The sequence below is a fragment of the Perognathus longimembris genome, chromosome 26 (assembly GCF_023159225.1).
Source record: "Perognathus longimembris pacificus isolate PPM17 chromosome 26, ASM2315922v1, whole genome shotgun sequence".
In the NCBI taxonomy this organism is placed as follows: Eukaryota; Metazoa; Chordata; class Mammalia; order Rodentia; family Heteromyidae; genus Perognathus; species Perognathus longimembris.
This window is the reverse complement of record NC_063186.1, coordinates 3,016,856-3,044,672: the sequence shown is the minus strand read 5'-3', so window position 1 is coordinate 3,044,672 and position 27,817 is coordinate 3,016,856. Positions and strand designations below refer to the sequence as shown.

Sequence of the window (27,817 nt, the reverse complement as noted above, 5' to 3'; positions counted from 1 at the left end):
TGTGGCTCCAGACACAGATGAGAGAAGAGAGAGCCGCCCAGCCGAAACAAGTTTGCCTCCTGTGCATGAATCACAAAGCTGTTCCAAAGGCCTGGGAAACGTCTAGAGAGAAAACAAGATGGGAATCTATGTCCTGGGGAGAGTCCCTCCCGGCGCTGTGTTCTGTCTCATTGTGATTCTCACACATTGAACTCGAGGACCACCCCGCCCCACCCCCACCCCGGCGTGCATAGCCACTTGTCTGCTAGCTGGCCCAGAAGGTGAGTTTTCATTGTCAACTTGACTCTATGGACAAGTGCCTATGAACCTACTGAAGTACACCCTCTGGCCCCTAGGTGTGCCTGCGAGGGCATTTGCAAGGGGGTGAGGGTGGGGAAAGGTTCTGCCTCCGTGAATGTTTTTTGTTGTTGTTGGCCAGTCCTGGGCCTTGAACTCAGGGCCTGAGCACAGTCCCTGGCTTCTTCTTGCTCAAGGCCAGCACTCTGCCACCTGAGCCACAGCGCCCCTTCTGGCCGTTTTCCATATATGTGGTGCTGGGGAATCGAACCGAGAGCTTCATGTGTAGGAGGCAAGCGCTCTTGCCACTAGGCCATATTCCCAGCCCCGTGAATGGTTTTAATCCACGGATGGATTCAAAATGTGACTAGGAACCTGGTCAGCGAGGCGGGCCCCTGGCCATGTGTCCTTCCCTTCCTGATTTCCACGGTCTCACCACGAGCTGAAGAACCATGACACACCCCACCACCCCACCACCGGAATGTTTTCCCCAAGCACATGAGGTCAAGCAACTATGGACTGAACCCCATCCAACCATGAGCCAAAAGTCACTACTTGCCCTCCATTGTTCACATCTCATTCATCCTCTGATAGTGAAGAGGATATGTTCACCAAAGACAACCCAGGAAGAGGAAGCACACAGTGCCTGTGTCTGCCATTCTGGCCCACGCTGCCATCTCCCGGGTGTCAGAGAGGTTCAAGGCATGCGTTTGCCCTGACTCTGCATAAATAGAGGCACCGTTGGGGTGGGAGAAAACTCTTAGTTGGCATGATGCAGGCGGGAACCACCCCACTGCTAATCTCTCCTAAAATCAGTCCAGAAAAACAGTCAAGGAAGCAATCGGATGTTTTAAAAGAAAAAAAAAATATGCGAGTCAAACACAAAACACTTAAAATGTGCAGGCAATAGAGCAAGCCCTCCTCCCCGGGGGCTGATGTTAGACGGGGGCGCTGAGAGGACCCCGGGGGCAAGAGCTCCTTGCCTTGTCATTAGCTCATCCGCACCACCTCGCCCCGGCGAGCGCCGCCGGCCCTGGGCCTTCACCTCATTTGCTCTGGAAGCCAAGCAGCTCCGCGGCGGTCTTCCGGCCAGGGCCCGCTGAGCTGCCCAGCTGGGAGTGGACACTTAGGTCGCTCGCAGAACCCCAGCCAACTTTGCTCCCGCTGAAGCGCTGCCCTCACACTTGAGTCTTGTGTATTTCAGCTCGTTCTTGTCCAAGTTCAGGGACCAGCCGGCAACTAGAAAAGCTGGAGATGGTGATGGATCACTGAGTGCTAAGAATGGCTGGGGGGGGGAGGGGGGGAGGGGGGGAGGGGGGAGAGGACCCGCAGGCTGACCCAGAGGTGGGGCCTAGGCCGTGTATGCAGAAGGAAAGGACAGATGGGCTCAGAAGGTAGGCTCCCTGCGGCCAGCTGGTGTAGGCCGGGGATGGGGCTCCGTGTTAAGAGAGCCTGGGTAACGGGGAGGCCCTGGGGACCCCCACAAGTACCAGCAATGAAAGATCACTCAAGGAGAAAAGATCAGCTATACAAAATGTACCTGGCATTCAGAGTTAGAAAGGTAGACACTATGTTGCTTCTACCACCTGCCCGAAGTTTTTGTGTTTATGCCCTGAATCCTTTCTTCCTATGTGGACATGTTTAATGTGTCAAGTCCCGAAAGGTCTGGTTTTTAGCCCTGCTTCTTTTTCCTATTAAATCTGAGTGTGGTGTGGTTCCCAACCTCTGTCAGCCTCAGTTTCTCCCCTTGTGAGATCAGAATGGCAGTGGCTCCCTCGATCTGAGCCTAGCGCTTAGAGTATTGAGGCTCAGATCACAGCAGTGACCTGGCTCAGTAGGAGGAAGGCGTGGCCCAGGTTCTGTCACCAGAGAGGAAGAGGGAAGTCAGCCTGCTCTGTTTGGCCTTGGGGGGGGGGGGGTCCCCATCCTGCCCTGCCTCCCTCGGTCTCCTGGGCAGTGAGCAGCGACAACCGCCCCCTGCCTCTGTCTTCTGACGCGTCCGCCCATCCGGAGCCAGGCTTGCGGTTCCGGGGGAGGTAGGAGATCTCTGCCAGTGACCTGTTGCCCTGATGTGATGATGCCCTCCCGTCCCACCGCTGCAGGCTACGGGCACCTTTGACCCCGAATCACATGACCTGGTGGCTGGTTCCTTCACCGTCGCCTCTAGTTTCAGGGCTCTGGAACTATTTAATCCTAGCCTAGGAGTAGTGATGGTCCCTGCATCCGCGTTTCCTGCCCCATACCTTGGGATTTCTCTTCACTTCTCATGTCCTCCTGGAGCTCCGACATAGGTCAGGGCCGCCCACAGAGGGAAGTGAACAGACCGTGCCGCCCTTGAGCCTGGAAAGAGGTTGGTGGGTTTAAGGCTGGAGACGTCGACAGGGATCCCAGCCTTTGATGCTAAGCCTTCTCCTTGCAGATGCCCAAAGCCTGCTGTTGATTGCACACGGGCATTTCAGCATTATTTTTAATAGCGCTGTGTTCTGGGTAGGCTTTTAAACAAAACAGAAAAGCAAAGAAACCTTCCTGCGGCATCCTGGTGGCTAGCCTCCCTCTGTGCTCAACTTTGGGACATTCCGACTTGCTGTTCACGCTTCTCCGGCGTAGATGGACTCTTCTGGCGGAAGGGCTTGATGTTCTTATTGGGTCACGGTGTCCACTTCGCACAGAGGTGTAGGGGCTGGCTTTAAATAAGTGAATTATTTCTGGCTAGACTGTGGCTGCACTGTTACCCGGCAACACCTGAACCATTTATTTCGATGAAGAAGAAGAATGAACGAAATTCATGAATTAGCGCGTAGGCAGCTCGGTTGTTACAGCTTACAGCTTAATTGTCTTGTGTAAAATTCATCAGCAGCTATTGTATGCCAACACTGAGAGTGAGCGATAGCTTCGTGCCGTGGGTCTGTGTGAGCCTGCATTTCATAGTAAGGAGCAGAGGTCTGTCAAGAGAGCCTCTGGTACTTACCAGTTAAATCTGGGGGTCAGCATAAAGGAACAGGCCCACCTTGACAGCGTGCTTTCTGTCCTCCTTACCTAGAAAAGTCTGGTTAGTTGACCCTCTGGCTTGCACTTAAACCATTGTGTTTTCATTCTGCTGGGATTCCAACATTTAATTTTTATTTTATGCCAGTCCTGGGCCTTGGACTCAGGGCCTGAGCACTGTCCCAGGCTTCTTTTTGCTCAAGGCTAGCACTCTGCCACTTGAGCCACAGCGCCACCTCTGGCCATTTTCTATAAATGCGGTGCTGAAGAATCGAACCCATGGGCTGGGGATATAGCCTAGTGGCAAGAGTGCCTGCCTCGGATATACGAGGCCCTAGGTTCGATTCCCCAGCACCACATATACAGAAAACGGCCAGAAGTGGCACTGTGGCTCAAGTGGCAGAGTGCTAGCCTTGAGCGGGAAGAAGCCAGGGACAGTGCTCAGGCCCTGAGTCCAAGGCCCAGGACTGGCAAAAAAAAAAGAATCGAACCCAGGGCTTCATGTATACGAGGCAAGTGCTCTTGCCACTAGGCCATATTTCCAGCCCCAGGATTCCAACATTTAAAAGCCAGGAGATTTCATATAAAAAAAAAAACTTGCTGAAGCCAAAACCTGAATCGCTGCCAGCATGCGCCCTCTGTTCTTGCTTTATCCCACCAATTGAAGCTCAGTAATAGCCCATCCACTCGGAACACTGAGTTAGTGCTCCTATGGCTATAGTCCCCTCTCCTGCCCCTCTCCTTCCCTATGCTACCCAGTCCCATATTACCACAGGAATTAACATGTAGAGGGGCCCTGTCCATACACAGACGGACAAAGAAGGCCCCACCAGACATCGCCCTTGCTGTGCAGAGAACACAGGAAGACTGTGGCCAGCCATTTCTGTGGCTCACTTTAGATAGATGACAGAGGTAGACTTGCTGTGTATCAAATGTAAGTTACCTACGTAATCTGGGGAGTTAACAAGCCTCGCCTCTGTGGAGTTGTGGGCCCATGTCTTCAGCCAGAGTCCCCGCTTCAGAGTCCGGCGAAACCCTAGCTGCTCGACAGGGCTGCACGTGAAGAGACCTGTGAGCGGGTGGTCTGAGCGTCTCCAGGGTGGTCCCGAGAGCGCCTCTAGAATATGTAGGTGTTGCTTGGTGATTTTATTTGCATGAGCAGCTGAGGGGGAGATGCCAGGGAAATCGGTCTTGATAAGGTCGGATAAAAATACAGCCAAGGGCCCAAATCTCTGTCCTGCCTGCCCCACCAGATCAAGGACTCGAGGCGGCCTTGTGTCGGGTCTGGGTGAGGACCCAGTACTGCCTGGCGCGTGGTGGATGCTTCAGTGTGATGTAAACGGGGGAGGCGGGCGGTTACGGAAAGCCTGCCGCCTGGTCGCGACCGGCTTGGCTGTCCTAGGATCCAAGCCTTGTGTCTGCTTTGAAGGTGGAGGAAGGGGGCCTTGGGACAGCCGGCCTGAGAGGACTGTACTCACCGAGCACGACCTCATCCACCGCTACGGGAGGCCATCATTCAGACGGGTGGAAGAACAAGCGCACGCGTCACGGCCGAGCCGCCTCGTGGGAGCTGAGCGGCGTTCTCTGCTGCCCATCCGAAAGGCCCGCGGTGCTCACTGAGTGTGTGTCTCATCCAAATTTAACCCATTTCTGTTGCTTCAGCCCTCCAGTCTGTGCACAGTTCTAGAAGAGTAACACACCCCTCAACCTTGCCGTTGATCAGGGCCTCCAAATGGCTGTCCCTAGGACCTTCCTGCCAATCGGTCCCCAAGGCTCACCTTCCCAGGGGTCACCTGTGTCTGGGCACCTGGCGCCTCAGCTTCAGCTTAGCCCACAAGGACAACACGCACCCATCACCCTGCGCAACCCTTCCTAAAGAAAGCCAGGGAAGGCCGTTCAGCTCTGACATTCGCCTGACACTCGTTAATTTCGGGATTATCCATAACAAAATAGTTACAGTCTCACAGCAAGCCACCTGGGGTAAAAAACAATAAGATCAAATAAATGTAGCCAAGTTGCTTCTCTGCACACAGTAGCTCTGCAGAGAGCATGCTTCCCGAAGCGTGCCCTAAGCCTGGGACCCTAATGCCCATCCCTTGTTTCCTGGTCAGAGCTGTTGTTTATGATGGGCGTTGGATACCCACAGACCAAGCCAGGGACTCCTACTCCACAGCAAGGCCTACGATGGGGGGATGTGGTTAGAGCAAGGGCCTCCTGAAAAGACCTAGGATGAATGCGTAAGCCCCGTGGCGGGCCCCCCCAACCTGGCAGGACCCAGAGTTGGGAGGGAGCTGCAGAGACTCAGCCTGCTGTGGCTCTGCCTGGAATTCCACACTCGGACATCCTTGCCTTTGTCACCAGCCACGAAGCTCCTCCTTGTTTCCAGAATCAAATCCATGCTTGTCAGTCCACCTGCCCAGAACAGCTTTGCCGTGGCCCTACTTCGGGTCAGTTCTCCAAAGCCATCCCGTTCTTTCTTTTGTCCTGTCGGTTGCTCGCAGCTGTCCCAAGCAGAGCACACCGAGTGTCTGGCTTCCTGGGACTTCACCCATGCTGTTTGTTCTACCAAAGCACCTTGCCCCGCCCTCCCCACCTTCACCTTCACCACCACCACCTCCCCCCCCCCAAACGTCCTTACCCTGTAGAGGATCTGGCGTAGCAGCTCTGGGTCTTCAAGCTGAATGCACCCTGGAAAGGACTATGCTATGTGCTCCGCTCCTCTTCCTCTCAAAATGCCGAAGTCCAGGCGGTGCGAAGTGGGTCTGGTGTGTCAGTGGGCCGGGATGGGATGGGGAGGGTTGGGAAGGACAGGACCGATGGCCCCACGCGCGCTCTAAGCCCCGGGCTCTCCGCCCAGCCCGTGTTTGCGTAGGGAAAGGACAGTGTGTGGCCAGCGTGACTGACAGGCGTGGCTCCTGGGAATCAGCTTAGGCCTGAGCTGCCTGAGAATTCTGTCTTCCCCCTATTTGGCTTTATTGCCTGATTACCCTAGTTTTATAGTTTGTAGATTATATTCTTTTAGTATTCGCTTGGCTCCTTTGTTTCTGGTATTTTAATTTGTTCTCAGCTGACTTACGACTTAATGACTCTCTCTCTATACATCCCCTTTTTCCTTTTATTCCTGGCTTATATTTTATCTAGTTCTCTCATGTTCAACTTTTTATTTTGAGCTTTAGTTTTATCTTGCTCGTTTTTATTTTAGCCTTGTTATTTGCCTTTTAAGCTGTTTTAAATGGCTTTCTGCTTTGATTCATCTTTTTGTTGATTGTGGGTGGTTTCTCTAGTGTCTTTTATGCTCTTTAATTACAAAACAGACAGAAATTCGGAGGCAGAATCGTGTGGGTGCCTATTGTGAGGGCTGTCTTGTGTCTTAGAAACAGCCTGCGTGGCAGAAAGAGCAAGCTCCTCGCGCTAACGCCCTACAGAGAAGGAGCGCTGGAAGGATACAAACACCCAAACAATTAGGTGGAAAAAGAATACCTGAGACTTGCTAGAAGTGGAAAGTTTTCAAACCAGGCACTAGTGGCTCACACCTGTAATCCTAGCTACTCAGGAGGCTGAGATCTGAAGACCACCATCCAAAGCAAGCCCAGGCAAGAAAGTCTGTAAGGCTCCTCTCCAGTTAACCACTGAAAGGCCAGCACTGGAGCTGTGGCTCAAATAGTAGAGCACCAGCCTCGAGTAGAAAAGCTAAGGGACAATCCCCAGCCCTGTTTTGGCTTTGAATCTCAACCCTCGGATCTCAGCCTCCGGAGTAGCCAGGATTCCAGGCATGAGCTGCCAAAGCCCCTCTAGTCCTGTCTCTTAATACCATCCATCACATTGGGGTTTAGGTTTAAATGTAGGAGCTCGGAGAGAGTCACTTAGATTATAAGGCAGACCATAGTCAGACCATCAGGGCAACAACCTAGTCTTCTTTCCATGTAGAATTGAGGACAAAGAGAAAGCGTAGAGCTACGCTTCTTACACAAACTCCAGCCATTCGAGCATGTCATGGACCTGTGTTCTGTGGGAGATGTAAGAATATTTTATTCCCTATGTGGGGAAAAGAAGAAAACCCAGCTATAATGGGGAAAGGTTTATCTGTTTCAGGTGGTCAGAAAATGGATTGCCCTGTTCCTCCAGTTCCTGATCCTCGAGAACTGTTGAGTACAGAAGATGCCCCTGATTGTCCTTCAAGCTTATCCTGAAAGTTCTAGCGCCAATAATACTTGCCAAGCAGTGACAGGTAGATGTGTGCGGAAACATACGAGACACATTCCCCATTCGATAAAACGTGCAGGCGGTTCCAGGGAGCCGCCACAATGACTGGGTTGACTGTATCTTTCTGTACGGTTTTGGATCTTCCCTGGGAATCATGGTCTAGTCACATGACCTTCCTTGAGAGGGATTGGGGAGTTAAATCCGCCTGGACTTTCTATAAATACTTCAAACACACAGAGAGCAAGAGTGACAGAGAGGAATTCCATCTCTCCCTCCCCACTCCAAGGTGCCTGAAAGGTGAAATGCATGCAGATGTTTCATGTGGAGAGCCAGAAGTAGCCAAGGGGTATTTAGGATACAATGAGATGGATCCCTGGGCTGTAATTTACCTTGCATTGGTCCAGTGAGGAAACGAAGGATCCTATTAACATCGCGTTACATCGCGTTTTCCCCTCAGTGCAGTCACAATAGGCAAATTAGAGGCTGAGCAAAGCACCTCAAGTACAAATATCCACGTGCTAGGAAGAGAGAAAAAGAAGTCGAAGCGGAGTTTGGCTGTACTGGAAATGGGTTACATTCAGAAAACATTCGCTCCTGACACCGGGGCTTGGGTAATTTACAGCTCTTTCAAGTTATTTCCTGTAGACTTGGAGACACCCAACCTTTTACACATGCATTGGCTTCCTGCTGTCAGAAAAGAAAAACAGAGGTACACGGAATGGAAATGCAGTTGTTGGGGGGTCCGCTTGCCCTGTGGAGGGTATGCCCCCTGACCTGTGAACTTTAGTGCCTGCTGGGAGCATGCTGGGCTGTACCCTTTCACTCCCGCGCTGGCTGATCTTCTTCTTCTTTCTTCTTTTTGGAATAATTGTTTTATTTTGCTCTAGAATTAGGAGAGGAAGCAGCTGGCTTAAAGCTGGGAGTTACGAGTCTTAATTATCCTCCCTGGTCTTTCCTGCAGTAACCTAAAATTGATTTTCAAATTCCTCTCCTGAGTTTGATTTAACATTTTAATCTGCATGTCTCTGTGGGGGTGTGGCGGGCCCCTCTCGATGACTGGGAAATGAAGGATTAGCCGACCCACCCACCCCGTGGAGGGTCCTGTTATCCACCGAGCAGCCCTGGCCTTGATGAGAGGCACCCCCGGGGGGGGGGGGGGGAGGCGGGGGTCACCCGGCCCTGGGCTGAGGGAAGGCCCTCAGCTCCCACTCACCTGGATGGGGACTACGGCAGGAGGTGCACCCCGTAGGCAGCAGAGCTCTGAACTTTTTGAAATGGTCCCCCGAGACACTGACTTATTAGCTGCAAGAATTGATGGTACAGGAAAAGAGTCCATATACTTCTGTTCTATCGATCGGGCTGCTATTTCTCTTTCTTACGCGGCTCAAAATATGGATTTTTCCCTGACACTTGCCTTAACTTGAATTAAACATTTAAAATATGTCTCAGTCCCTTTGGGGTTCTGCACTAGAACATTCGGGAACTCTACTACAACGTATGGGTTATGGGCGAGACTTGTCAGGGGGTGGAAATATGAACCCTGGCATTCGCGACACGGTTGTTCACAGATTTCAGGGGCCTCCGAGCTTGGTGCGAGCCCAGCTCCTGAGCCAGGAAAAGGAACAGGGCAGCTTGTGGGGCGACCTTGAGCAAGTTGCTCGGGTTCCTCTGGGCCTGGTCGGGTTCACCAGTCAAGTGGGAGGAAAGCCTTGGGCTGTGGGGTTGCTGGGTGGGCTGAGGGACCCAGTGGCCATCTATTCGATGATGAGTGAGTCTGGGGGGTGGGGGGTGGGGGGATACAAGCCAGCAGCCCTGAGGAGCAGAGCTTTAGGACCCGAGTCCCATCTGTGATGGCTCAGTGCAGAGTGTGCTGCAGAAGGAAGCAAGCCGGGGTCAGCAGCTGGTGAAAGGCTTGCCAACAAGCTGGCAAGGAGATGCAAGGCTCTCCTGGCCCCTTGCTGAGACTTTCAGACCCAGGATGGTGACCGGCTCACAGGCTCTTTCAGTCCTGGAAGGTTAAAAGCAGAAGCGAGCGAGTTTCCCTTTCCAGGTGAAGCGGTGAGATTGCTCCCGCTTGCCGTGCTTGCAGGCACTTTGCTGTGTGGATGTTAAACTGGAGCAATTTGCAAAAACGAGAATTTTTACATTCCCACGCACATGACACGGCCGAGTCCAAGTGGAGAAGCTCAAGTATTCTCGGCTGCGTTTCAGTCGTTGCGTAAGTGGTGGTGTCATCTGCTGATCCCTGCCCTTCATCCTGTGGAAAATCTACCTCTCCACCGGCAAATGGGTGTCCCCCAAAATCCGGGGGAAAGTTTTAATGGGCTTAGGTGAAACCATCATTGCGAGAGTCGGGAGGCGCTGTGGGGAGACGGAGCGTCTTGCAGTCCAGCCCCGAGCGCCCTGCTGCTGAGCGCAGGTGGCTTCGTTCTCCACCACGATGGTGGTCTTCTAGATCCATACACCGGTGGGCACCTAGGGTGGAAGGGGTATTCAGGGCCTGGTGGAGTCCCAAGGAGGTGGTCCCACCTCCGCTGGTGAAGCCAGAGCAGCGCCTAGGAAGAGGCCATGCCTAAATTAGTTCTTGTTTTGTTTTGTTTTGTTTTGGGCTTGAACTCAGGACCTTGTACTCTCACTTGGCTTTTTCACTCAAAGCCAGCACTCTACCACTTGAGCCATCGCTCCGCTTCCCAAATTGAGTTTTGAAGCTTATCTCCCAATAGCTTTGAGAGAGAGATTTTTTTTTTGTTTTGTTAATTGACCAAGAGCCATTAGGATGGCTCATTTGGGGCAACAAAGGATGCTGACGGGTATAGCATCGACCCCCTAACTTCTCAGTTGGGCAGCTTTACAAACGTTTCTGCTTGCATACTCTCCTCTTTGCAGGTAAACTGCAAAAGCCTGCTAGTTGCCATGGTTTTTGCTTTTCACTAATTTCCACCTAAGAAATCTTGCTCATTTATTGTCAATAGGCTCCCTTGAGGTTCAACCTTCAATTAGCTATTCTAGAACAGGACTTCTCTGTCCCCAGAGTGGCCTTTGTCAAACAGGTCTGGAACTCACCGGAGACACATGCTGCAAATTCCCAGAATCTGCAGTGACACGTATTCTTAGAATGTTGATTCTACTCAAGGATATACCAGTAATTTCATACTAAAAGATGTTTGAGTGCTTAATAGAGAAATTGCAAAATTTATATGACTTGTAACATGAAAGCTTTGCTTTTGGCAAAACATTACCAGTTGACAAGGGGCCACTTGGGGGCAGAGAAGTTCCTTCTCCATCATTAAGAGATTCTGGGATGGATGGATGGATGGATGATGGATGGACCTACGACTCTGATCCCCCCTTTCTAGCCAGTGTAAACGCTTGGGATCAACCTAGTCCAAGAGCCAACCTACATAGTCTCCCCATGAAGAACACAGAGCCCCGCCCCCCTAGCACTGTCTGCTCAGAGTGACCGGAACCTCACACTGCCCCAGTGCGTTACCTGAGGTTCGAGCGACGGGAGACGGGAGCATAAGGGACCCACGCCTGGCATGGCGGGGCCATAAAACCGTGACGCCGCAAGTGCGCGGGAGCAAGAAATCACTGGCGAGGGAGACGGCAAGACAAATATCTGCTGGGTTTTTAATTCACTGCCTCTAAATAATGAAAACGAGCAAGTGAGGCTCAACCTGTGATGGAGAGGTGTCGATCGGGCGGCGGCTCCCTCGGCTGTTTCCCCAAGCGCTGTCTAGCCTGGCTCAGCTACCTCCCATGCAAAGAACATCAACAATTATTTTCGTAGCAGAGCTTGTGGGAGGAGAAACGTGTGAAGAAGAAAAACAAAACACCAGACACATTGGCTCCTACCTGCCTCTGGTTGCCTGCAGTAATTGCGGTTACACTGCTGAGAAGACAGGGGTGAGCCGAAGGCGGACTCTTAAAATCAGGGAGACGGCAAACTCCTGCTGTAGCTTATGGCTGCGTGGTAACGTGGGGAACGGTTCTGAACCCCTCTGTGCCGCAGTCTTTCCATCCATATGAGGGAAGAGAGCTTGGTACTTGTAAAAGAATTGCTCTAGAGCCTTTGGCATAGTGCCCGGTCCCCAGTTAAAGTACTCAAAACATACTAAACAGAAGAGGCATCCTGCCTTTTATTAGTAAGGTAGGATTCAGTAGTGAACCGTGAGTGTGGTGTTCACTTGAAGCCTCTCTTAGATGCCCCTTATCGGTTCGAATAAGTTTCCTTTTATGGCTGGCTTACTGGGAGATTTGATTATGTCTACGTGTAGAATTTGGGTAAATTATTTTATGCCTCTGTGCACACAGTGTTCATTTTTCTCCCATATCTGATACATTTGGTGAATTACATTGACTGAATCTTGCATTCTTGATATAAATCCTAATTAATCATGATCCTTTCTACAGACTTGTGTTAAATCTGTTGATATGCATCATGAAGATGTTTATATCTGTGTTTATAGCCACAAAAAGTCTTCAGTGTCCCTTCTTTGGAAAGTTGGTAGGGTTTTGGTATCAGGATGCTACTAGTGTATAAAAAGAATTTCATAAAAAGGATTCCATTCTCTTATTTTTCTGAAAACAAATTATGTATGGTTTTTTCCCCTCTTTTTAAATTCATGATAGAATTCACAGAAACCATGTAGGCCCGGAGAACAAGTGAGCAAGTGAGAGAGAGACAGATGGAGAAACAAAAGGACAGAGATTCATTACATATGTAAAGTCACACATACGTGGTGTTAATTCTTTCATATATGACTTAAGCACAATAATCATGTTGTCTACTTACTTTGACTTTATTTTGCTCTTCATTTTCTAGCTCCTTGATCTTAGATCATTCATTTCATCAGTTTTTTTAAAAGCTGTATGTTTTTCTCAAAGCACAAATTTATCCACAAGCCACAAGTTTCGATATGGGCTGCTACGCTGCTTACATTGTCTTCCTTTTCTATTGCTTTCTAATTTCCTTTTCAATTTTTTTTCTTTGATCTTTGTGATGAGCTAGATCTTGTTTAGTTTCTAGATATCTGGAGTTTCTCTAGATTCCTAGTTGTTATCTTTTTGTTAAATAGAGATTTTTGTATAAATGTAAATATAGTTTTCCTTTGTGGGCAGAGGATGGATCCCATATGTTTTCAGACCTGCAGACTCACTGGGACTTGTCCTCCGGACCCAACAAATGAGTTTGAAATGACAGTGTATTCTGTACTGAATGTAGTAATCTATCCACATTAGGTAAGACAACTTAGGTGATTGATTTTTTTTGGTTTGTCTATTAATTACTGAATGTACTACTGATAATTGTATCTCTCCCTTTAATTATATCCATTTTGCTTCTTACGTTTTGAGCCTACTCAGAAGACCTTAGGTAATGTACTCACTTGAGAATTCAGATGCCCACGTTATCTCAAGCATGGCCTCTGTTGTCTTTCTCCTTCAAAAAGATCCTGTTTTCCAGGCTTTTCATATGTCAAGGGCGTTTGAGCTGTATCCTGGATGTTTGCAAATGTGATTCTTGAGAAGCCCGGGTTGTCAGATTCCTTCAAAAATTATTGATAGTTGCTTTCAACAGTCCACTAACTTGGCTAAGCGCAAACCGTCAGCTGTCTCTTGCCTGCCGAGGTGTCAGTTCAGACCCTGGTTCTCAGGGCTTTTTGCGTCCGTCTCCCATGTACAGAGTCTGAGGCTGGCCAAAGCTTGGTGGAGGTTTTAATGCAGATGCGGCTTCCTCTCCTCTGACCTCTTTTAGGCCCTCTCTTTCCCCGTCTTCCTCCCCAAACCATAAGCACCCACACCAACCGCAGCCTCCACACAGCCATGGCCGACCCTCAGGACAAAGAATCCAGCCAAGAAAGATCATCTGTTTCTAAGATCCAGTATGCTTCTACTTCTTTCCAAAATCTGACGTGTGTGTGTGTGTGTGTGATAGTAATGGAACTTGAACTCTAGACCTTGTGCTCTTACCTTTTCTGCCCAACGCTGATGCCCTGCCACTTGAACCCTGCCTCTAGTTTTGACAGTTAATTGGAGATGAGAGTGTCGTGGATTTGCCTTCTGCAGCTGGTTTCAAACTGCGGCTCGCAGATCTCAGCCTCCTGAATAGCGAGGATTATAGGTGCCAGTCACTGGCACTCAGAGAATTCTGCCTCTTGGTAAATATTCTTAAGTGTCCTTGGGCATTTTGGGGTGATGAGAGGCTGGGTTCCCAGGCGTTCAGTGCTGTAGGGTAGAGGTTCTGTGTGGTAGGAGTGTACTCGTTCCATGTCAGAAGCAAAATGATTGTGCTGCCATTGCACCAATAAGGACATGAAGATCTGGAGAGGTTTGAGGGGTTATGAAGATGGCATGTATCGAGTCAGAGTTTGAGTCTGTGTTTTATCTGATTGAAGGGCACTGCACCCCTGTAGTGTCCTGGAAGAGAAGCCCTGAAATGCCATCACAAACACAGTCATCACCCTGTCCCTGGGACAGGCTCTCGTCTCAGAAGTTGTTTAGGATGCATCTCGCTACTTCCTTCCTCTCTTCCTTCCTTCCCTCCCCTTCCTTCCTCCCTTCCTTCCTTCCTTCCTTCTTCCATTCCTTCCTTCCCTCCCTCCCCTTCTTTCCCTCCCTTTCTCTCTCCCTTCCTGCTTCCTTCATTTCTTCCTCCCTCTCTTTCTTCCTCTCTCCCTTCCTCCTTCTCATGGAGACAGGGAATCAAGTCGACGACAGTGAGGTCTCCCCTCAGACCCTTGATCTAGGTTATGTGACACAGAACAGCACTTGAGGAAATGGTCTTTACATGATTAGCAACCCTGCCTGCTCTAAGATACTCCCAATAAACCTCAGAAACTGAATACATGTGATAGATTTCATGGGCCACACATCTGGAGACTGAAGAGATGTGGTTTCTTGATGGAGTTTCTTCAGTGAGAGAGTGCTTGCCTGGCTTGTGCAAAGCTCCCGGTTCAATTCCCACTACTGCTGCCATCGCCACAGCAAAGAAATTAGTTCAGCTGAATTGAACTGAGCTTAAGTTAGGCGGAAATACATGAGCATGAAATTTACTTTATCTTGGCCTCCCCATTGGCTCTCCTCTCCTCTTTCTCCTTGGGCTCCATTCTCTCCTTTCTCTTGTGAAGGATTGCTGAGTCTTGAGAACTACTTTGGTTGTGATCAGATGTTCCCAACAGAAAATTACCCTCATCTATTTTAGGTTCAACTTGACTCTTCAAAGAGAAACAGTCTGATTAGCTTTATAATCACAGTGAGAGTTGGGCCCTGCAGAGAATGCCCCAGAATGCGTGTGGGCACGTGGGTAATATTCTCACCCTGGCATTGATCTTAAGATAGAACCACAAGGCTGGCCCTTTAGAGCTTCATCCATTCAACCACAGCTAATTCAGAGCAGAAATTAAACCGGAGGATCAGATGAATCCGCCCCACCCCTGAGGGCTGCCGAGCCCAGCCTGTCACAACGGGCAAGTGCCGAGACGCCCGCGTCCCCGCACAACCACAGCTAATGAGAACTCTCCCTCCTCCCACACCCTGGCCCGCTGCCCGTCTGTCTGGTCCCCTAGTCCATAACTGTGTCTGAGCAGTGGCCAGGAGGGCAGGTAGGGAAAATGGAATGTTCATAATGAAATTGAAGATCGAAGAAATAATAAGAAAAGCAAGAGCCTAAAGGGAACCTTGCCGTTGATGGAACTTGGTAGAAAACAGCGTTAGGAAGAGAGCGGGGCACGCTTTCTGTATGAGGGAAGTCGCACCCCAGGGAGACTCGAATTGCCGTGTGCTTCGCTCCTGGACGTGTCCCCGGGGGCAGGGGGTCCCTCTGAAAGTTTGGGGGTTGTCAGGAGATGGCACGACAGAGTAGAAGGCCCGGGATTTAGAAGTCAGTCCTGCCTGAGTTCAAGACTCAACTTCAGTTCTGTGACCTTGAACAAGGCATTAGCCTTCCCGATGATCCTCCTCCTCTTCCTCTTTCTCCTTCCCACTCTCCTCCTCCCCCTCCTAATTATGGAAGTTGTATAAAAGAGCCACCTTGCAGGCTTGTTATAAAAGCCAAATGAGATTCTCCGGATAGAATTACAAAGCTCATTGCCCCAGACAGGCAGGTTAGATAGTCATGTCACGTGGCCTCCTCCAGGTCAGCCCCGGGCAGAGCCTGGGCCGCGGTGAAGCCAAGCAAGTAAGTCCTCTTCAGTGCCCCCTTGGCGCCATGCTTGCCTCTTCCTGTGTGCCTGGGCCACAGCAAGGCCCCCTCCCCCATGCCCCAAGCCGGGACCGCGTCTCAGGTGGCAGGTGGCACCGTTGAGACCCAGAAAAGCCATGCAAACCCGCCATGGGGACCCAGGGGTCCCCGCTCCAGCCTCACGGGGGACGGTCCCCATCGCAGGGCACTCGGACCCTACCACCTCTCTCCAGAGAGGAAGCGGGTGTGTCTCAGACGCTCAGCACACTGCATTTCATATACAGGACTTGCTTGCAATCTGGGTCTAAGGAATAAATATTTACACAGAGAGAGAGAGAGAGATGGACTCTTACAGCCTTATAACTTGAATGCAGAGAACTGGTCATAAGAAACATCAACCCAGCTGAAGGGACAAAAAAATGCATTAATTTCACACCACATTCAGCTCCCCGAGCAGGTAGTTTCTCAGGTTCCGCAGGGAATCTTGAACTCACAGACTCTCACCCCCACTGTTATAAGAGAGGAAATTGCTGCTGGGAGCCATTCCCTGTGTCCATGGGGCGGGGGGGGGGGGGCAGGTAGTGGAGGTGCTGGAGGTGCAGCCAAAAAGAAAGAGCAGAGGCTTGAGGATCCCACTCAAATGCAGATTCTGGCTCCGAAGATCTGTGAGGCCCACGCTTCTGTATTTCTTCCCTTCCTCCTTTTCTTTCTTCCCTTTTTCCCCCTTTCTTCTTCCTTCCTTCCTTCCTTTCTGCCTTTTCTTCTTCAAGTAGGATTTCACACAGCCCCACACCCGGGAAACCCAGCTGGCCTCGTGACTTAATGCATGGGGATTACAGGCGGGAGCCGCCGGAGCTAGCTGAAATCCTGTGTTCATAGCAGCTCCATATGATCGTGGTGCTGCCCCTCTGGGCAACAAGCAATGCTGCCACCGGACCAAAGACTGAAAGGCTTTGGCCCCTGCCCTCTGCACTCCCTGGTCTTTTGACTATAGGCGAATCCCTTAACCCCAGAACGGGCAGAGGGCAAGTGGAATGTGAAAGCCGCCCCAGGAAACCCAGGAAACTGGGGAGCCCAGCCAGTTCCCAGCATGGGGACTCGCCGTGTACCCCGCCAGGGATGCCTGATGCGTGACGCTGCCGCACCTGAGACACCCCCATTTTATCCTCCGAGACGCGAGCGCGCTGGCCCACGTCCCGAGAGGCCAGCAGGTCCAGTTTGAGAATTGCGAGCGTGTGGAGTGACTGGCTTGGAGATTCTGGGCTCGTGAATCCGGCCCCGCTAGAGGCATGGCCTTCCCTCTGGGTAATTCCCGGTATGCCTCCTCACCCTCCGCTGTCTTTCTGCAGGGGAAATCTGTGCGTTCAAGATTCACGGCCAGGAGCTGCCCTTCGAGGCCGTGGTGCTCAACAAGACGTCTGGGGAGGGCCGGCTCCGGGCCAGGAGCCCCATCGACTGCGAGCTGCAGAAGGAGTACACGTTCATCATCCAGGCCTACGACTGTGGCGCCGGGCCGCGCGAGACAGCCTGGAAGAAGTCGCACAAGTGAGTGAGTGCCGGGCCAGTGCGCCCCGGGCACCGCCCCCTCACCCCCGCTCCGCGGTGCGCCCCAGGCCCCGCAAGGCCGTTTGCACAAATGGCTTTCTACTCTAGGAATGTTCTACCTGTTCTTCCCGCCTGGAAGTTCCTCCTAGGTCCACCTGCAGGACCAAGTTCCAGAGGTCACTTCCTCCGGGAAGCCTTCTCTCGGCCCACTCCTGCCTGCAGACCTGGTCCAGACTTTGCTCTGGGTTTCCACGGTGCATGAGGCTCTCCCTGGCTTCTCCCCGCCCCAAGACATCTCACTGTGAGCCGAGTCCATTCTGTCCCTTACGGAATCTGGCTCCGAGTCTTAGTACACCGAGTTAGAGAGGTCCCTCCCTCCCTGAATGGAAGGATAGGTAAACAGATGAGTGGAAAAGACAAAAGAGAGACGATGATGAAGAAGAAATACAATGCTGAAAGGCGGGCCACAGGAGGGACAAGAATGGCGGGTCTCGTGGGGTAGATTCACTCAGAAATGGGTTGCGGGGCAGGGAGATGTGCCCCAGAGGAGGGAGCACGAGCGCTCAGACACCGGCCGCGCTACCTGGCTCGAGCTGCCTCCCCGCGCTTGCCCTGGGGCCGAGTCTGTGCCCAGGGAGCAGGAGAGGACGCCGGGACGCGGCGACACTCTCTCATCTTTCTGATCTGTGGCCCAGGGCTGTGGTCCATATCCAGGTGAAGGATGTCAACGAGTTTGCTCCCACCTTCAAAGAGCCAGCGTACAAGGCCGTGGTGACGGAAGGCAAGATCTACGACAGCATCCTGCAGGTGGAGGCCGTCGATGAGGACTGCTCCCCCCAGTACAGCCAGATTTGCAACTACGAAATCGTCACCACAGACGTGCCCTTCGCCATCGACAGAAACGGTGAGTGTCCCGCCCTAACTCGGGCGGGGGTCAGGGAATCGAGCTAGCCACCCCCACCCCCACCACCCACTTTCCGGAAGGCTGAGTGCACACCCTAAGTGGACCGGCAGTAACGCCTCCACTTGGACGCTTGATCTTGGCTCTGCAACCCAGAACTGTGCTCCTTGCATGACTAGCGACCCTGCCCACTCTAAAACACTCCCAGGAAGCCTCAGAAACGGAATCCATGCAGTGGATTTCATAGGCCCCACATCTGGAGACGGAAGAGATTGGGCTTCCTGATAGAGTTGTCCAGTTACCGTCCTGATAGGAGTCGGGCCCTCAGCCTGGCCTTCCCTGGGTCCCTCCTCCATAGGACAAGTTGTGACACGACCCCGCCACCACCCAGCAATCCACTTTCTGCTCCCCCAGGAGGTGCTCAGAGAGAAGCAAGAAGGAAGGTATTTTTTTTCAATCCAAGCCATAGATATTTTCAGGAATCTTTAAAGCTCCTCCCAGTGTCGCCTTTGAGAATTTTAATCCTAATTAGAACCTTATGTCAAACTGAAAAGGACTTGAAGTGGTCCCATAAAGCTATTTGGATATTTCAGGGTTTTTTTTTTCTGTCGCCATTAATATCCATCTCATTATAGAGGAAGCGTGACAGCTGGAAGCCTGGCCTACTCAGACCTGTAATTTCCATACTTTTGATTATAATCAAATTGTATTATTTGTTAATTATTAGCATGAATGTGTGAATATCGTATAAAACACCTACTTTGCTTAAAATAACATTTAAACACCTCATACGCAAAATTTACAAGGATCCATGTTCATGAACTCTGATTATTGATACAGTGCCATGCTTAATTCTAGACTTTGATGTAACTCAAAAGACAGTCATAGACTAAGCACCAGTAGCCCACACCTGTAACCCTACTTACTCTAGAAGCTGACATTTGAGGATCATGGTTCAAAGCCAGCCCAGGCATGAAAGTCCATGAGACTCTTATCTCCAGTTAACCACCAAAAAGCCAGAAGTGGTGCTGTAGTTCAAGTGGTAGTGTGCCAGCCGTGAGCCATGAAGCTCAGATGCAGCTCCCAGACCCAGCGTTCAAGCTCCAGTCTGCACACATTCAAACGTGTGCACGCATGCGCACACACACACACGATCAAACTTACCAGATAGTGAAAAGAAAGTATAAAATCGGGGGAATCAAGGATGAAATTAATGTAGAAAGTATACCATGAACCAAAGTTGGTCAACAAATTAGCTCTACACCTGTGACAGACAAATGTCTACAAGGAAATACCGTTAATCGCTTCCTTGTAAGTCTTTCTGTGTTGCAAGTGTTCTTGGTGTTGAGGCCAGGTAGAAACTTGCTCTGTGATGCAATCTGCATCCTGAGAACTACAGCAGAGTCCATAGAAAATGGAAGCCAGACGACCCCCTCATCCCGGACCTCAGCCTCTGGTGTATCTTGAAGGACAAGCTAATAACCATAAGAACAAAACAAGAAAAAAAATCAGAAATAGCAGTGGACTTGTTTTACTATAAAAGGTTAAAAGATGTAGGAATGACAACTGCACACCTGGGCATCACTAGATGCTAATTGTACAGGTTAGGAGTTCAATGCACAAGAAGGAAAAGGGGAAATGCTAGACTTTAATTAATGGTCCATTCTGGACCAAAAAGAGGATAATTTTAATTAGTAGAGGCTGCCAGAATCAGAAATACCACCTAATAGCTTGCCTTATAAAGTATCCGGCCTGTCCCCATCTCTCTCTCTCTCTCTCTTTCTCTCTCTCTCTCTCTCTCTCTCTCTCTCTCACACACACACACACACACACACACACACACACACACACACACCTCTATAAAACACCTGCTTAGTGTTTTTTTCCTCTGAATTTCTATTCCCCTGTGATCAGTTTTTGTAGCCTGCATAGCCTGTCCCCATAAAGGCTTTGGATTTTGTTGTTGTTGTTGTTACCAGTACTGGGGCTTGAATTCAGGGCCTTTTCTGCTCACTGCTAGTGCTCTAGCTCTTCAGGCAGAGCTCCGCTTCCAGCTTTTTGGTGGTTGGTTGGAGATAAGAGTCTCCTGGACTTTTCTGCCTACGCTAGCATGGAACCTCAATCCTCAGACCGCATCCTCCTGAGGAGCCAGGATTGCAGACATCCAGGCATGAGCCACCAGTGCCCAGTTGAGGCTTCTTAATCTGGGGAGTGGAGTGACAAATCCGTGGTGAATAAGTAGGAAGACCAGACCAGCGGAGGGATCTGTGGGCAGTGGTCAGGCTCCCTCCCGTCCAGAGAGCCAGCACCCGGTGAGAGATGAGATGCAAATCCTTCCATCGGAGGGTAAACTGCCCCAGTCATGAAGATAATTACTCACCTTGATGAGCCATTTCCCTAACATATGCCAATTTATTTCCCTGGCTGTCTCATTAAAAGTGAGTAATGGGCCTTTGCCAGGCCTCTGCCTCTTCACTTTGGTCTACAGCGTAAGATGAAGGGGAGAGTGGGCCGTCCCGAGGAGCGCGGGGGCCCCCACGGCGAGGTTTACGAAAGCACTTCTCTAAGTAATGAAGGCAGGACCTAGGGGCAGACACAGAAGCAGCTCCCATCCTAATGAGCTTCCCGGCTGGCCTGCATCCATCACTTCTCCGGACGACCTTCTCAGCTCCTTGAACAAGTTCTTTGCATACACGCGTAGCAGGGCAAGCGCTGCTAAGTTGGGGGAGCTCTCACGGAGGCCTGTGTTTTGTATACCTGTCACCATGTGGCTTTCTGGTAGACGGTCCCTGGCCGTTCCTCCCTGCCAAGAAAGAAGGGAAGCAGAGCAGCAAGGATAGAAGACGCCAGGTAGAGTCAGCCTGGTCTGTCTGTCACTAGAGACTCTTCCAGCTGGAGGCCGTCCGTTTCCCTCTCTGCACAATCTTTTTTTTTTAACTTTTTTTTATTTGTTTATTAATTGAACATAAATTTTTTTACAAGGTGTTGTGCAAAAAGGGTACAGTTACATAGTAGGGCAGTGTGTACATTTCTTGTGATATCTTACGTCCTGTTTTTCTATCCCTTGTCTAGGTCAGGTAGACATATATACAATATACAATGTATCTAGAACATATACAGTATTCACAGACTTGGTCTCTACTGTGTCTCCGTCTCCCTTTGTTAACAGTCATATATCAGGGAGATCATGCCCCTTTGTTTTCTGTGTTCTAGGCTTGTCTCGCTCAACATTATTTGTTCAAGTTCTGACCATTTCCCTGCGAACAACAATATTTCACCATTCCTAATCGCTATGTAGTATTCCATTGTGTATAAGTACCATATTTTTTGGATCCATTCGTCTGTGGAGGGGCATCTGGGTTGTTTCCATATTTTGGCTATTGTGAATTGTGCCATGATAAACATGGAAGTACAAATGTCTTTTTGATATCTTGGGTTTTGCTGTTTAGGGTAGATGCCTAGGAGTGGTATGGCTGGGTCATAGGGTAGGTCTATGTTGAGCTTTTTGAGAAACCTCCATACTGTTCTCCAAAGTGGTTGTACTAATTTGCACTCCCACCAACAATGGAGAAGGGTTCCTCTTTCCCCGCACCCCTTCCACCATTTGTTGTTGCCTGAGTTCAGAGTATAGGCCATTCTAACTGGGGTGAGGTGGTATCTCAGGGTTGTTTTTATTTGCATTTCCCTTACTAGCAGGGATGTTGAGCACTTCCTCATGTGTTTCTTTGCTGTTTTTATATCTTCTCTTGTGAAGTCTCTCGAGCTCCTTTGCCCATTTCCTAATAGGTTTACTGGGCTTGGAGGGGCTTAGTTTTTTGAGTTCTCTGTAGATGACAGATATCAGGCCTTTCTCTGTTCTCTGCACAATCTTGACGACAACAGTCCTACCTCACTATGGGGTCCTAGGGTCTCACAAAGAGGCTACCAGCCAGCGAGGATAATGTTTTCTGTGTCCTTCATGGATTTCCGGACTGAAATTCCGGCCATGTGACTGAGCTGAGACATCTTACTTGAATTTAGCATGCGCTCAGGTCACCTGACAAGGTACTAGGTAGGAAAACGCTTTCAAATATGGCAGGAAAATTGGCAGCCATCTCCAAGATGGGTGGCTTTTTCTGAGTTTTCAAAACATTTTCCATGTGTATCTTGTCCAAGCTTGATGCTCCTTTACACAAGGGTGGCATCTTTGACCCAGTTCTTCAGATCCTATGCTTTGAAGCGTGTTCACGCACACAAAGCTCCCAGCGGTAGAGAGCGCAAATGTGAATTTCCCAAACAGTCTCATTAAGGTTTGTCTACGGGAGTGGAGCAGCAACAAACTGAGCCGCGCCGTACTGTTATTCACTCTCTGCTATTCTCCTCTCCATCAGCCTCCAGTCACCTCAGTGGTCCCATAGTTACTAATGTCTTATACACACACGCATGCACACACACACGCGCGCGTGTGTGCACGCACAGGGTCATGTGTGTTTAAGTATACATTTACCTTTCAGGAGGAGCTTCCCCACAGGACCAATGTATTCTAATCCTTGGCCCCCCGTTTGGAGTGACCTTGTGTGACACTAAGGTCCTCCCCATCCTCAGTCCCGTCACACCTACCCGGGGTGACCCCTGCTGAGCACTGTCCCGGGAGTATCCAATGCTCGGTGCCTCCGCTTCTCCAGGCATTGTGTGACCCTTCCCCTCGTCATCTCAGACTCTGCCCACAGTTCCCGCCCTCTCCGTTCCCATGCATAACGCACCCCAGTTGCAGTGGGAGAAAGCTCGTTTAGGCGCTTTGCCTTAAGTTTTGATAAAATGTAAGTATCTACCTGGATCACCCGCTCCATGTTTGTTTCTGGATTTGAGCTTGCTTCCTAATTTCTAGATTCTTAATTTTGCTTTTGGCAAAAGATTTGAGTTCTAGTTTGCCTTCAACTTCACCATCAAACAGACCAAAAACAAAAAACAGGGCTGGGGATATGGCCTAGTGGCTAGAGTGCTTGCCTCGTATACATGAGGCCCTGGGTTCGATTCCCCAGCACCACATATACAGAAAAAGGCCAGAAGTGGCGCTGTGGCTCAAGTGGCAGAGTGCTAGCCTTGAGCAAAAAGAAGCCAGGGACAGTGCTCAGGCCCTGAGTCCAAGCCCCAGGACTGGCAAAAAAAAAAACAAAAAACAAAAAACAAAAAACAAAAAACAAACTCTAAAAAACCAGAAGGATATTATTCCCGCCAAGGAAGACTCCGCCCTCATGGAACTAAACATTTTCGTTAAATGTTAGTTAAATGGGCTTGGGGTTATTATTCCTTCTTAGGAGCAAAACCATATCCCAACAAAAATAGTCTAATAAATTTTGCTCATTATCAAATATGTATTTCCTAATGGTAGTATCAAGCCCGCAAGAACAAAGCACACACATGACTCTGAAAACATTGTTTGGACTTCCTTGGAGAAGAAGAAAAAAATAATAATATATATATATATATATATGTTCTTCCTTAGAGCAAAGAATCTGTTATTCTGTGTAGCTTTCGGAAGGGAGGTCACACGTTTTCTTATTGATTTTACTTCCTATTTGGTAGCAAAATAATGTGAGAAGCAGCGGCGAGTACTCCTGGCGACAAGCCCAGATGCTGAAAAATGTATGTCAGGACATTTCCCGAGTCCCATCCTTTTCCAGAAATTTCATGGCAGATGTACTCTCTCTGCTCTCCATCAGAGACAGCCATGTGGGCGGGCATGCCTCGGGAGGGAATGTTCTGGAAGCCCCTTACTTACAGACACAGGCCAGCCGTATTCCGAACCTGTGCTTGGAATCTCCTCAGAGCCCCGGTGCGGAGAGGCGGCTCTGGCCAGGCCTCCCAGAAAGTGGCCATCAGAGCGTGCGGCGGCCACCGGGGGAGGGAGGCCAGGCTTCTATTTGCCCTTGTTTTATTTTGTTGTTTGTTACAAAGCGTCACTTTGTTCTTGCAGGGTTGATGGAACGGCCAAGGGAAGGCAGGGTGGTTTGCTAGACCCCAAAATGATGTCACATGTTCTTGCTCCCCAGGCAACATCAGGAACACAGAGACGCTGAGCTACGACAAGCAGCGGCAGTACGAGATCCTGGTGACGGCCTACGACTGCGGGCAGAAGCCTGCCGCCCAGGACACCCTGGTGCAGGTGGACGTGAAGCCAGTCTGCAAGCCCGGCTGGCAAGGTGGGCCCGGTTTTACCAGTCTCATCGTGGGAAGGCAGCCTGGCCCGGCCTGGGACACAGAGGGGGCCCGACGTGCCCCGCAAATCATCACCACTCTTAGCAGAGGGGTTTTTTTGAAGCCTAGTTATTTTGCCACAAGAAATGGACATGTTTGTCCGAGGAATGGAGTTGCTTCCCCTATTTTATAGTCGAGATTGTCAGAGGCAACCCTTTCTAACGCCAGTGACCACCAGTGCTAACCACCACGGTCGGTGCTCAGGAGAAACGGCCCGAGAGTCTGTTGGCTTCAGCCAAGGGCACAGAGCATGGCTGACCCTTCATCCCCGGCTGAGCACCTGAGCAGCGGTGGCCCTGCTCCCTGCGCTCACCCAGACAAGCGGGAGATGGAGCACCCAGCCTTGGGATGGAGGGGGGCTTTGGAAGGTTGACCTGGGGAAGGAAGAAGCAGCGGTTTCCAAGGGAGGTAGAACTTCGTACCCGCTTCAGGGTGTGATGAGAAGGCAGATGCTCGAGGTGATGGGGTCTGATCTGAGGGGGAGGGGACGGGAAGGCCACGTGTCGATGGGTCTGTTAGTCCTTACACCCTGGCCTGCTGAGGACCCCTGGGGTGGGAAGGCCGTCTGTGCAGGGACGGTTTCCCCGCTTCAGACGGATGCGTGCGTGTGCGTCTTGAGCAGCCAGACGGAGGCCATCTCTGAGCCCCATCTTCTGCTTGTTGAGGCTCCTGAGTGTGGAGGGAGTTCGCTGTCCACCATTGTCCGGGCTGGTCTTTGCCAAGTCCATCTGTCTGTTTCCAGAGGGCTTGGGCACCACGTCACGTGACAGGGCAGACTTCCCAGTGGCTCTGCTGGGGTGGAGACAGGAAGAGTCTTCAGGGGTGTTCCGGATGACTCCCCGGGAGCTAGCCAATGGCCTCCCATCTGGGCAGAGACAGGCTCAGTGGGAACCCACAGAGAGGATGTGGTTGCGCGGCCTGTGACCTAGTCTGGGCCCGCGGCAGTCACGGAGGACTTGCGGAGGAAGAGGAGTTAGGAGTGGTGCCGTTGGGCAGTGGCGGCTGGCCTGCCTCAGAGGACAGCGGCAGGTGAGGGGGTGGCGGGGTGCCCCCCGGCACCGGGAAGCCCCGGCGGCCCCCGGGACATCTGGGTTACCTGGCGCGAGGCCCGGGAGGATGGCCTCTGGGTGGAAAGGCGCTTTGGAAGGTGGTGTTAGGAAATGGCATAGCTAAGATAGGGAGGGTTTAAAGCAGCATGCTTCACGCGACCCGCAGCGAAGGGCCCGACGGTGGTTTCCACTCCTTTGTAAAATGCTTAACAGAAAGAACTTTCTAGAAAAAAAAAATGAGCTAAATAATTTTTAAAAGTAAAACCTGGGATAGTCAACACATGATATAAATACAAGCTTGCTAAGCATACAATCATCTTATCAGCTTCTCAAGTGTCCAAGTGCCTGGTCCGCTCCCCCAGTCCCTGGACGTGGCTCATGGAAGACCTCTGGCAGGCGGGGAGGGGTTGGGCCAGGTCTGCAGGCCAGAACCAGCGCCACCGTTCTAGAACCCAGCCTCGCAGCGGCAGGCTGCTAGGCCAAAGCTACCTCCGTTTCTTGGGCGCCCCAGATTAGGAAGCGTACCCTGCAGGAACCAGTCACCCCTAGTGTCGGTCCGTCTTCTGTCACTGGAAAACTACAGAAACCTTAACGAACAACACACCGTGTTTACGCATGAGTGCTGGTGCTGGGGCTTGAACTCAGAACCTCATGATTTCGCTCAGCCCTCCCACCTCCATCTACCACACGAGCCACACCTCCACCGCCAGTTTTTTGTTTTGTTTTGTTTTGTTTTGTTTTGTTTTGCCGGTTATTTGGAGATAAGAGTCATTCCAATTCGTCTGCCCAGGGTGACTCTGAAATACAGTTCTCAGATCTCAGGCTCCTGAGTAACAAGGACTTCAGGCATGAGCCACCAGTGCCCCGGCTGGACAAGGCAGGTCGGAGGGAAAACTCCAAGTAGTTTCATTTGACATTTATTGAAAATACCAAGGGAGACTCCAAGGCTTGAAAATACATAGAGCCTTCCAAGATGCAAGCCATGTATGAGAGCAGTTTCATTGTACACGTTAACAACCCACAGCCCTTCAGACTCAGGTTGAGTGTGTGTGTGTGTGTGTGTGTGTGTGTGTGTGCTAACATCCTAATTTTTGTTCATCTAATTCTTTTATCGCATAATTATTAAACACTCCACAGCAAGTGCTGCGCGGTGATAGCGAGTCTTGCTCTCGAGGGGGATGGGACCCGTTGCTGGGCTGGAGCCTGGAGCGGTCTCATTCACAGAGTCACCTGCAAGACCAGAGCTGAAGGAAAAGGAAGACCAACTGTAGGAGTCCCCACGGGAGCCAGGGCCCCGGGGGCTCAGCCGGGGACCAGAGCACGGAGCCGCTTATCACCCCCTCCCTTTGCCTCTGTAGTTAATTATCTTATTCTAGTAGGAATTAAAAGGTAGTAAAATGCTCTGTGAAAATAAAATATAGTAAACAGAAGAGGGTCAGTAATAAAAGAAGAGGGGAGGGTTCCTCATATTTGTAATTGAGTTCAGAGAGTTTGTAGTTTGTTTCTTTTTAACTGGTGCCTGTGTGTAATTGTTTTTAATTGGAAAAAAAGAAAGCCAAATAATTTAATGCTCAGGATGTATGTGCCTATTATATGTCAGGCGTGGGGCTAAATGGTTTGCATTTATTACCTCCTATAGTAAACAACTCAGACCTGGCTGTGTGCATGAATGAACTGAGGCAGAAAAGAGGAAATGATCTATTCAGAAGGCTGAATAGCTAGATCAAGGCCAGATGGGGCAGAAAAGTCCAAAATAACCAGCAAAACAGGGCTGAGAGTAGGGCTCAAGCTGGCTGAGTGCCAGCCATAAGCAAGAGAATGGAGCAAGTGCAAGGCCCTGAGTTCAAATCCCAGTAATGCCAAAACAAAAATCCCTCCTTCTGCACGTGAAGAAACCAAGGCTCAGAGAGGTCCAAGAAAGTGGGAGGGCAGACCGCTTCGTGCAAGTGGAAATTAAGAGACCCTGCCTGGGAATTTTTAAGACAGGGGCAACGGCGCAGCCAACCAAACACGGGCCCTTCCGAGCTGAGCTCCTCCCGGGCCGGATCCTCCCTCTGGACTAATGCACTGCCCTACAGCTGCAGACCCAAGGTGAGACACGACCGGGAGGTGAGTTCAGAAGAGCGGCGGATGCTTCTCGAGTGCCGATCTGAGGAGCCACAGAAGCAGCTCTTCTCTCCCCGGGCTCTCGCTGCGGCCGGGATCTCTGTTTCCCATCTCGGTCTCCCCACAGCCACGAGGGGTGCAACAATGAATGCTCTTTCCCGTTCTGCAGATGAAGAAGCTGAGACAGAGGTTCAGTGGCTGGTAGGCAGGGAAGACAGGGCCTGCCCCCAGAGGTCAAGCTCCTCACCCCCAGCTCTGTCCTGGCTGCCCCGTCGCCTTGGCCCAGCCCCGACGGAAGGGTGCCGAGGAACTCGTGACAACAAGCCCTCCAGGTCG

At 50.8% G+C, this 27,817-nt stretch overlaps 1 protein-coding gene across 1 annotated transcript in view; it reads left to right on the top strand.

Moving 5' to 3' along the window:
• The window catches only part of Clstn2 (calsyntenin 2), a 309,384-nt gene that overhangs the window by 244,005 nt on the left and 37,562 nt on the right, over positions 1 to 27,817 (top strand). The window contains 3 exon segments of the mRNA XM_048334920.1: positions 16,993 to 17,188; positions 17,884 to 18,092; positions 24,122 to 24,271. Coding sequence (XP_048190877.1) covers positions 16,993 to 17,188; positions 17,884 to 18,092; positions 24,122 to 24,271 — 555 coding nt within the window.